Below are 12,312 nucleotides of genomic sequence, written 5' to 3'. Positions count from 1 at the left end.
TCCCTGTCGTGTCCATCTTCTTTATCCCGTGTACCTCACCCCAACCCTCTCCCTTCCACAGATCTCCTAATGTCTTTGTTCCCCACTGTTTCGTGCTTCCCTCTCCTACACCTCTTGTCTCCTACTCCCCTTGTTGTACATTCTGTGTGTTAGCTCTTATATGATGAGCCTCGACTATATATATATATATATATATATATATATATATATATATATATATATATATATATATATATATATATATATATATATGTATGTATTTTAAAAAGGTATGCACTTTACCGAGTGCCATTCTAGTTTCCTACTGGCATTGAAGCAATTAAGCTTCGACTGCATAATTTACCCGCTTCTTGTTGTTTTGTTCTTGTGGTGGTGGCGTTGGCTACAAACTCAGAATGGATAAGCATCACCCTCAACAAGACACTGCTGAATCGAATTTCTCATCTTTTACTTGAAGGTACTATGTGTATTCAGAAACTGTAGAAGAGTAAGAATTTCCGTTGGAGGGATGTTCAGCTGGTTGTTCCATTAGATAACATTTGCTGTTGGACATTAAAGATTCTCCAGTGTCTTTCACAAAGCAAACAATTATGTACCGATATCTATTGCACCAGTCTCAAATACCAACCCCATCCTGTCACATGTAACTTTTGTGGGGCCACCAGAATCATATATGCAGACATTACTCCCAATACCCACAGAGCCAGACAGCACAATGACAGAAGTGCAGCGATTGGACTTCAGGACTGAGTTGGGACCCTTGATTCTCAAAGAAGAAAGGCCTGTACGAATGCAAGAGTCAATACTTCTCTAATAATCCACAGAACCTAATACAGATAAAGACAAGAAAAAGAGCAATCGGAGATTGCAAACCCTCGCCAAGACTTCTTTTGAGTGGTGTATTTTTGTGCGTTTTAGGGTAAATCCAATATGGCTGCCCAACCATGTGACCTATGACATCATATGTGTGACCCTTTTGTTTCTCATGGATCGGCAGTCATATGTGTAAAGTTTCACCTCAATTTTTTCAGTCATTTCAGAGAAAAAGATTTTTGAAGGTTATTTAAAAAATATATATATATATATGTATATATATATATATGTATATATATATATATGTATATGTATATGTATATGTATGTATATATATATATATATATACATATATATATATATATATACATATATATACATATACATATACATATATATATATATACATATATATATATATATATATATATATATATATATATATATATATATATATATATATATATATATATATATATATATCTTCTTCTTAGCCTGGTGTTGGAGCAGTGGTTAGGGCAGCGGCTTGGGATCCAAAAGGTCCCGAGTTCAAGCCCCGTTGGGACACTGAATTAATACACCAGGGGGTTGACTCAGCCTGTCATCCTTCCGAGGTCGGCAAAATGAGTACCAGTGTACTGGGCCGGTGTATACCCCGGTTAAAATAGGTGTACCATATCCCTGTGTCGTAAGAGGCGACCATGGTTGCGTCAGGAAGGGCATCCGGCATAAAACATGTGCCAAATCACGATGCGGATCATACGGATGATCCGCTGTGGCAACCCCGAACGGGAGCAGCCGAAAGAGGAAGAAGAAGAAGATATATATCTTCTTCTTCTTCTTCTTCTTTCGGCTGCTCCCATTAGGGGTCGCCACAGCGGATCATCCGTATGATCCGCATAGTGATTTGGCACATGTTTTCCACCGGATGCCCTTCCTGACGCAACCCTGGTCGCCTCTTACGACACAGGGATATGGTACACCTATTTTAACCGGGGTATACACCGGCCCAGTGCACTGGTACTCATTTTGCCGACCCCGGAAGATGACAGGCTGAGTCAACCCCCTGGTGTATTAATTCAGTGGCCCAACGGGGCTTGAACTCAGGACCTTTTGGATCCCAAGCCGCTGCCCTAACCACTGCGCCAACACCAGGCTGAGAAAATAAATATATATATATATATATATATATATATATATATATATATATATATATATATATATATATATATATATATATATATCTATCTATCTGCTGAATCACCTGACCAATGACAAAAATATTTTTGTGGACCATTTTATCCCTCCTCAAAATGATCCTCAAATGATGATCCTCAACAGATGATCCTCAAAAATTTTTTATACTGATCGGATGTAGCGTTGTACATATGCAATTATGACGTCATAAAAAGGCATTTATGACATCATAAAAATACCACACTCATTTCGCATGATGAGTACTTGCTATGTGGCACTTGTACACCCATGGCTTGTGGAACATTTGTGTGAAGTTTCCCCTCGATTTATCTAGCCGTTCTGGAGAAGATTTTTATAGGTTTTCAGGTAAATCCAATATGGCTGCCAAACCATGTGACCAATGACACCATATGTGTGACCTTTTTGTTCCTCATGGAGAGGTGGTCATATGTGTAGCTTCGCCGCAATCTGTTCAGCCACTTCAGAGAAGAAGATTTTTGAAGGTTTTATTTTTCTTTGAACAATATGGCTGCCGAATCACGTGACTGATGTCATGAAATTTATTTCTGTGAACCATTTTATCCCTAGAGATGACTCTCAAAATTTTTCATACTGATTACATGTGGCGTTCTACATATGCAATTATGACATCATAATGAGGGCACCTATGACATCATAAAGAAATCACACATTCCCCATGAGGAGTACTTGCTATGTGCCAAGTTTCAATTTTTTTTCTTGGTGCGGTTTCAGAGATACAGAAGTCCAAAATTTTTCCATTTTTCCAATATGGCAACCACATCACGTGACCTATGACATCATAATTATCATTAAAGTATTCAACATGAGTAGTCGCAGCAATTGTGAAAATTTTGTCTCAATCTGACAAGCGTTTGCGGAGAAAAACATGAAAGTTCTGTGAGGACAAACAAACACAGACAGACAAACAAACCAACAAACAAACAGACCCAAATGCAATACCCTCTCCGAATCCTTCGGCGAGGGGAAACATACACATGCCGATCAGTACGTTGCGAATCCGGATCCGGCTACTAGAATATGGTTCTTGCGCATGGTTCAAAACGAGATAGTTCCATAAAGTCAACCAAATACTTTTGGCCTTCATTTTCATCACCACTGTATTCATTACCATAGTACTCATCAACTTCCATAGATGAGGGCAGGTCAGATTCAATGATGTCGGTGTGTTGTGCGGCGGGGTATCGGTGGTGAGCACGACCGCTAGAAGGAGCAGTAGAGTCGGCTCCACCAAACACACCGGAATTTAGGTCGTGACCCTCGGATAAGTCGAAAAGCATGGGTCCCTTACAGGACCATGAATCGCCAATCATTTAACCGCGTGGGGTAGGGTTAATTGCCAAACTTCAATATACCTAATTACCCACGCGGCAAAGCTACCGGGGAATTCACACCCTCGACAGACCTCGAGCGGGACGAGCCTTTACCGTGCCTAAACCGTGTGTAACCCAAGCGGATGGTTACCAAGGCCCATCGGTCCAAATGAACAATTTACTGCCTCGCTATTCCTCAACACGCACCGTGCTAAGCCAATCGGAGAGATGACAGGGAACTAGCTGGGACATTCAGCAATAGGGGAATTTATTACAATAATAATCAGGGCGGGAAGCATGTAAGGGCAGTGTTATCCAAATATCAGGCAGGCAATACACAGTGAGCAAAAGCAGTTAACAATTCTGCTTAAGAGACGGGGCCCACACACAGACACACACCCAAAAGAAACGGACCCTGTCGGGTCTTTATTGAAGTCTACCAGCTCGAGGAAAGGTGAGCTGGAGACCAGAGCCTGTGCTTGGATCTGTCCGTCTCGTGCGGTCTTCGATGATCTGGCTCAGTGGCGGGACTCAAACCCGCAGCTTTCACGTGGCATCAATGACGAAGACACCAGGAGTTGAGCGGCAGATGCCAGCATGATCCGGATGGCAAAAACAAGCGAGGTGGCGGCGAGGCAGGCGAAGCAAGTGATTCTCCTCAGGTTCCGACGCCAACACGAAAATGAACACCAACACGAACACCAAACCCCCAAAGGGAGCCTGGTCTTTTTATCCGCTCCCTGGGCGGGGCGGAGCCTCAGTGTCGGACGCTCTGTGCGCGCTTGGTTGGACAAGGATTAGGTGTGTTGACGCGCTGTTCGCTCCTGATTGGACAGGGATCAGGTGTGTTGATGCGCTGTGAAAACTCCAACTGAACAGCAAGGGGAGCCTGGTAAAGTGCTAGGTCAGTGGAAGAGTTGTGAATGGGAACGCGCTGTAAAGTGCGAGTTCAGTGGAGGAGTTGGGAATGGGAATGGCAGGGTGGTTGGTTTGTTGGATCTAAGTATTTAAAGACCTGACTATAAAACAACTTCGCAGCACACGTACACTTAATTACCCATTAAACAAGGGACGGGACCCTAACTAGAAACACATACTTACCGATATAACTGATCTATAAGGACTCTGGCTGTTGTGTGCAATGGGTTCCAGATTCGTAACAGGTGGACCCTTGATGATAATTAGAGGTTGCGTCATATTCGCATACTCGTGGTGACATTTTACTGGAAAGTTAAGCCTGGTGTTGGCTTAGTGGTTAGGGTGGTGGCTTGGGACCCTAGGATCCTGAGTTCAAGCCCTGTTGGCTGCTGAATTAAAATACACCAGGAGGTTGACTCAGCCTGTCATCCTTCCGAGGTCAGCAAAATGAGTACCAGTGTACTGGTAAGGGGGACACTGCATCAGCGGCATAGCCGTGTCCAAACCAATGATGCAACCAGCAGCCACAGGCTGCACTCGATAGAGAGAGAGACTGGAAAGTCCCCACCATGACATCACAGGTCAAAGGGTACAGGTGAACTGAAGTGAAAACTATACCTCAGTTTAATACTTTTTTTACATGAGAAGGGAGTGGCCAAAAATTTTCATTTCTTTCTTTAAAAGCCAAACATGAGCAATATTTTCAGTACTTTATATTGAAATCTTTTTTTATAGGTTCCTTTTCAGAAACATTATTCTTTGATTCTTAATATCACAACATGATGCAATTTGTGGATATAAAAGAAAAATATGGCCCGTGGGCCCTGGTCAGTTCCGACTTCATCGATATTGGATATATTCATTAACATTCATTGTTTTTATTCCGGCCCTAATGAACTTCATACTCATTCACTCATTATCTTTCTTCCTGGGAAAATTTCAGAAAAAAAAACACTGTGATAAGGTGTCAACATTGTTCCCCAGAACCATTATACCAAACCAGAAGAAAAAAACTATGAATAGTCGACGAGTTTTAGGACTTTGAAGATTAATTGATTAGACTAATTAACTGAGTCAATGGGTGACAAATCTGAAATTTTATTGTGGGAGGTTCTGCGGCATCCCTCCGAGTTTCAAATCATTCTGACAGCAGGTTGCAAAATAATGATCGAAAGATTGATTGTGGACGGACGGACGGACGGACGGACTGATGGACGGATTGACGGGCATGGACCCCAATTTTATAAGTCACTTCCTTCGGAACTGACTAAAACTCATGTTCACTAGTAACAGGAGCCTGTCATCCCAAGCCCATGATCCCTTGCTTCTGTGTTGTCTGATGCATGGTCTCAAATTCATTTAACCCACAAAACAACAAAGATCTATCTCGTAGATCATTCCCACACTTTTCTCAACTCTCTGACAGAACTTTCATTGCACTAGACATCACTATGATCAGCCATCCCGTAACAGAGCGCCACCCTCCCCCTTGACCCCTGCCTGAGTGTCCCTTCCTTGTACATTTTCATAAGAGCTGGTCACCCTGCCCTACATTCAACTTCAAATATTTGGACCACAGGGAACTAGTAATGTATCAACATTGGAAAGGAATATTATCAGGATTTTTAAATTTTATTACCATGAGTGATATTACCAAGCAATTACACGTGCGAAAGCCTCACCTAGGAGTGGTTACCAGCCAATCAAAAACCTAACCTTTGTCTTACCTGTAATTAATGTTACCAGCTGATCACACACACAAAAGTTTCATATATGAATGATGTTCCCAGCCAATCACACGCACAAAAGTCTTACCTATGAGTGATTTTACCAGCCAATCACACATACAGAAGTCTCACGTATGAGTGATATTACCAGCCAATCAAACACACATAAGCCTCACCTCACAGTCACTCCCTTTTGAACCAAGTTCTTCTAAAACAAAGGCTTTCCTCCTGAAACATGATTGGGCCATGTTAAAGGAAAGAAGCTCTTTCTTGAGCATTTATCGAACATGGTGGTTCAAGCAAATGCACAGCACACTGCCATGTTCTGTTTCAAAGCAAAATACCTGCACCATTGTCACATACTTTAAAAGTTAAAAAACAAAACAAAAAGAAAATCAGCTTTGGGTGCAAAACCATTACATCCTTCATTCATACCAAGAGTCACAACATTTTATCGATTTTGGAGTTTAGGTTCCCTTCAATGTAAAATTTATATCATAGTTATAAGTTTATAATTTGCTAAATAAGAGAAACAAAAAAGGTAAATTTAACCAACAGCAGGGATGAGGGAATTCGTGTGATAATCATGAGTCAGGTGACTGTTTAAGATCAGTCGACATGAAGAGATGTAAAGGGATCTGTTTCGACTTTAGAGGATGAGGGAAGTGATAAACACATTTAAACAAAATGAAAGTAAGGAAAAGTTAATGTTAAGTGTGTAGTGCATATTATAAATACCTGAACGTTTTACCGCAGTGCCATAAATTTACATTAAGAGAATGTTTAATAAAAATCCAAGAACGGAAGGAAGAAAGTAAAGAGATTATTTTTAAAAGTGGAGGAAAAGACGAGATAAGGAAGTAAACTTGAGCGAATAAATGTTCCATCCCAACACTTTAATGAATCCCCTTGTGTTTTGTATTAAAGTTTTTTTTCCAAGATATATTGTTATGAATTTGGAAGCCTTGTGCACACAGACAGACAGCAGTCTCCAAGTTTAGTTATCTCGATAAGTGTGTGTTTATAGTTAGGGTCCCCTACCTGCGTCTAACGGGAATAACACGTGTGCGCTGCGGAGTTTCTTTTACAACAAATCTCCTTCACTTCACTTCGCACAGCGACGCCATTGCCCATGTACGTGGGCGGAGATTTCCATCGCCTCAGATCGAGACTCCGCCCAGGAAGGCAGGAGTGTGCCCCTTGTCCAATCACGCCACAGAGGTTGACTTTCCCATGACACCCCGGCCAATGAGGGTGAATATCGCCTCAGATGGCGATTTTCTCACCCCGGAGGAAAAAGGAATAAAAAGGAACTCCAGGCTGGGAGGTTGGTTGTCTTGGGGGTCGCGGGTCTTGGTGCTGGGTGGTTCGTCTGGTCCTGGGTCATCGTCGTCTCTGATCTCCTTGGTCTTGGTTGATTGGTGCGTGGCCGGTTGGAGAGCGCGGTACCTGGTGCTTGGAGCGGCATCGTGTTGCGGGTTCGAGTCCCGCCGAGCCGGATCGTCAAGGGCCGCACGAGGCGGGAAGGTCCAAGCTAGCATCCTTACCTCCAGCTCACCTTCCCTCCGAGCTGTGGGTATCAATAAAGGCCACGGCCATCATTTCTTTTGGGGGGTGTGTGTCTGTGTGTGGGCCCGTCTTCAAGTAGAATTGTGTAAGTGCTTTCCTTTGCTCATTGTACATTACATTTCTTATTCGGATAACTCTGCTCTTTGTGTGTTCCCCCTCCCCGATTATTGTTATAAATAAATATCCCTTTTGTTGAATGTACCAGCTCGTTTCTGTGTTTCTTTCATTGGCTTAGCACGCTGTGTATTGAGAGATAGCGAGGGTAAATTGTTCATTTGGTCCGGCGTGGCTCTGGTAACTCTGCTCGGTTACGCCGGATGCGAACCGTTACCTGCGACTCGGATCGGACAGAGTCGGCCGAGGGTGTGGTTCCCGGTAGTTAGACTGCGTGGGTATTTAGGTATACCTGTATTGAAATTGGCAATTGACCCTACCCCACATGGTCGACCTATTGGCGATCTTTGGTCTGATAAGGGACCCGTGACCTTTCGGATTTATCTGAAAGGTACGACCTAAATTCCGGGTGTTCGGTGGAGCAAACTCTACTGCTTCCCCTAGCGGTCGTGCTCGCCACCGAGACCCAGCACCACAACAATATGTCAAGTGTGAGTATGAAAATGGCATTAAACACAACAAGAAGTGGCAGTGCACAAGCTCACATGGCAGAGATTATTACATATTTTACAAGAAGCATTTGAATATCTTGGCAATATATTGTTGAGAATATTTGTTTAAACTGTTTCCATATTTTTAAACAACAGGATAGAATTGCTTTATCACTGTTCTGAATGACAACATTCCTCAATAAAACCAGGTATGGACGTTCAACAGATTTAGAATTGAGGTTATCAATCGAGCAGTTATCCAAGAAATCCTTCATTCTATTGAGGTACATCAATGCTTTGAATGTGTGAACATTCTTACAAGTTAAACAAATTAAATATCAAGGGTGTGACGAGTACATGGATATGTGGCTCGTGCGTGTTTGTTTCATAAGAGTGATTATGATCATGAAAACGTACAGGGGTTGGTGGTGCCCACGGGATAGGGCAGGTAAGAGCCAGATCGCCACGCAGATCCACGAAAGCCCTGCGCACAGCGGTTACAGTCTGGACCCTCAGTGTGGTGTTGGCAGTTGCACATGAGATGTCCATCACTCACAATGCAGGTTTCTGCATGGAGATTACACCAACACCTGCAACTCAAACAACGTAATTTTTTTTTTTTTTTTTAAGAGGAAGTTAAGAGATACTTATTTTTACAGTCGTGACATATTTAAAACTAGTAAAGGTGCCCGTCTTAGACGGGCGTCACTGGCAACATATGGTAAAAGACAGATAGCATGAATGTATTTTATACAATATATTATATCATTTTTATCCATTGATTATCATTCAGGTTTTCCACTTCGATGACATTACCACGTAGTTTAGTGACAACACAACGTGTACCATTCGTGAGTTCCGGAGGATCCATAGAGCGCATTAAAATTACAGGGCACCCTACTTTAAAGTGATCCAAAAGGCCGGATCAGTTTCGTCTACATATTCATATCTTGTAAATTTTAGCTGGTCAGAAAGTCATGGTTTTGTGAAGAAACTACAGCACATGGAAAGTGCAAATTAGTCAGGTATGAACTCAACTGTTTTCTCCCCAAATGGAGCGTGATTCTTTGAGCCAAACTCGTCTTAGTGGTCCTCTTAAAAAATGGGAAACATTTTTATTTCTTTTTTGTGCAATAATTCCTCCCATTTTGCAAATGGAGAACATGAACTGTTTAACTACCATAATCATCAAAACGAATTTTGAGGGGCCTCTTAAGGAAGACAATAATATCATTACTATATATATATATATATATATATATATATATATATATATATATATATATATATATATATATATATATATATGTCAAAGCTTGTTTCATTTCATGCAGTAACAAAAATCTGATGGTGGAACAAAAAAAGGGGCGTGCCGAAATATTAATATAGATAGCACACTAATATCTTGAAGCGCAATTCATGTTATTCAATTTGTTCAACTTAATTGTAAAATAGCAATACAAATATGGCAGAAGAGATACGGGGTGGGGCCCACAAAAATATGACAAGTTTCAAATTATAATAAGAATGTAACTGTGATGACAGATTGATAATATATTATTTTTGTGGAAAACCAATAAATGTGGGTGTCATTGGTTGTTTGCTCCATTTGCGGGTTTGGGGAGATGGAACGAAGTCCTCCCAGTACAGGACTCAAGGTGTCCACCTCCGCACTTCGGTAAGGGATCACAGTTCATGGACCAAGCTGTTCAACTTTGTTGTGCTCAGAGTTTTGTTCCGAGGGTTCTTTTCAAGATCGTCACCGAACCACGTCAGCCTCCAGTGCTCCAGTTGTAGTTTGTTTGTGGTAATATTCCCAAGGATGTTTTGTTTAATCTCAGTGACATTCTTCTTTATTATTCTTGTTGCTCCAATTATCACTGGTGGTGCAATTTTGATACTCTTCAGCTTCCAAGATCTCTTCATCTCATTTTTGAGGTCCTGGTATGTAGTCATTTTCTTGATTTATATATATATATATATATATATATATATATATATATATATATATATATATATATATATGTAGACAGAGACAGAGACAGAGACAGAGACAAAGAGACTTGCAAGCAGCTTGGTTCCAACAAGATGTCAACACTGCACACAGCATTTTCCCATAGTGTCCAAAAGATATAAATTTTTATGGCCCACCAGGTGACTGGATCATGAGTCCTTCAATTGGGCTCTGTCAACTTAAACGTCCTTCATGAGGGATTGACAATGATTCACACACGATTCGATTCACACATGAGTCAGATATGGGAACATGCGACGGAGCAGCGCGTCGCTGCGTCCACTTTCCGCCGGTAGTCCAGGGGCCTCCGTCTGGCCATCCCCCAGGCATATTCCTGGCCCATCCCCATCTCCTTGAGATGCTGATCAACCTGCTGCAACCACGAGGAACGTGGTTAGCCCACTGGCCTCCTCCACTCACGAGGCTCCCTCACTCAGAGAATCTGGTGAGCAGGATCAATGTCAGAAAAATGAGCCACATGTCCATACAGCTACAAATAACACTCACGGACTATGAGGTAACAAATCTCATTTGCGTCTTTCTCAGCAACCATTCGTTGGACACAAAATCTGACCAGCGATAGCCGAGGATTATCCGAAGAGACCTGGTACCAAAGGAATTAAGTCTCCGTCTCAGATCCCTTTTCAGAGTCCAAATCTCACATCCATAGAGCAAGACTGGAAGCACCAAGGACCTGAAAAGTTGGACTTCCATCCTCCCGCACAGGTACTGGCAGCGCCACATCCCATGATCCAGTAAATCCATGACTCCCCAGGCCCGAACCAGACGTCTGTTGACCTCTGGCTCACAGCCAGCAGAGACATGAATATCACTGCCAAGGTAAGTGAATCTCTCTGTGACCTCAACATCCTCACAACAAACAGGTACAGACAAAATAGCAGCATCCAAGATGTCATTGAAAGCCTGGATCTTAGTTTTGCCCCAGAAAACCCATAATCCCAGCAACACCGACTCCTCATTTAGCACCTCGAGGGCCCCCAAAAGGATATCCAGAGTCTCCGCGAAGATGACTGCATAGTCTGTGAAATCAAGGTCAGAGATCTTGACATTCCCAAACGGTACACTGCAGCTTGATCTCTCTGACATTCTCCTCAGAATTCAGTCCATAAAAGCACTGAAAAGTGTTAGTCACATCACACCCCTGATGAACTCCAGTCACAACTGGAAATAAGTCAGAAATGGTATCACCACATCTCACAACACTCTAAGTACCAGAGTTGATTTCAGACATCAGATTGATTAGTGTGGGGGCACCCCACGAAGACCAAGAATCCTCCAGAAGGCATCCCAATTCACTTAATCAAATGCTTTGCAGGGATCAACATAAGCTGCAAACAGTCCCTGCTGAAAGTCTTGCCTGCGTTCAGTGAGGCCTTGAAGGGCAAGGAGAGGGTCAATCGTTCACTTATTTGGTGTAAAGCCTGATTGCTCTGGGTGCTGGTGCTCAAGCAGATGGTGGCAAACCCTCTCAGGAATTATCCAGGCAAAGACCTTGCCCGGCACTGAGAACAGTGTCACTCATCGGTAGTTGCTGCAGTCCTGCCAATCACCCTTCCCTTTCCAGAGAGGGACAACAAGGTCGCTCTTCCAGTCAGTTGGTATAATGCCTGTGTTCCAGGCAGAGCACAGAACTGCATGCAATGACCTGAATCCAGCATTTCCACCAGCCTTGAGAAGTTCAGCATGGATGTCACAGATCCCAGGAGCTTTACCCGGTTTCAACCGGTTTAACGCAGCCTGTGTTTCCACAAACGAAGGTGGATCAAAGTTGAATGGAGGCACAGCAATAGGGATAGTAAGACCACTGACATCCAATGCAACAGCTGGTGGATCAGCCTGGTACAGCCTCTCAAAGTAACCGGACCAGCGGGCCTTCACTTCGGACTCATCTGTCAAGAGCTCACCACCCTCCACTCTAACTGCAGTACACCGAGGGACTAGCTTGGAGGAACGCAATGCATGAATTTCCCTGGAAGCAAGATGAGAATCACTTTACCACAGGTGATGCTCTACCCCCTCACAGATTCCTCGCACATAAGCCTCCTTGTCCACCCTCAGCGCACGTACAGTTTTACACCTCAATTCCCTGAACAGCC

The 12,312-nt window shown here is 42.8% G+C and overlaps 1 protein-coding gene across 5 annotated transcripts in view; it reads right to left on the bottom strand.

The window, feature by feature from the left end:
* LOC147026302 (netrin-G1-like) overlaps window positions 1-12,312 on the bottom strand; it is a 241,804-nt gene that overhangs the window by 49,701 nt on the left and 179,791 nt on the right. For all 5 annotated transcript variants that reach the window (XR_015058278.1, XR_015058277.1, XM_085881589.1 and 2 more), the window contains exon 4: window positions 8,599-8,771. Coding sequence is in view for 3 of the 5 variants with exons in the window: in XM_085881589.1 (XP_085737715.1) it covers window positions 8,599-8,771 (173 nt within the window). In the remaining 2 variants the exon portion in view is untranslated. The remainder of the gene's footprint in view (window positions 1-8,598; window positions 8,772-12,312) is intronic.

The sequence above is a fragment of the Eptatretus burgeri genome, chromosome 5, assembly GCF_056783735.1.
Source record: "Eptatretus burgeri isolate ZD-2024b chromosome 5, Ebu_testis_v1, whole genome shotgun sequence".
Taxonomy (NCBI): Eukaryota; Metazoa; Chordata; class Myxini; order Myxiniformes; family Myxinidae; genus Eptatretus; species Eptatretus burgeri.
This window is presented reverse-complemented; position numbering and strand designations above follow the sequence as displayed.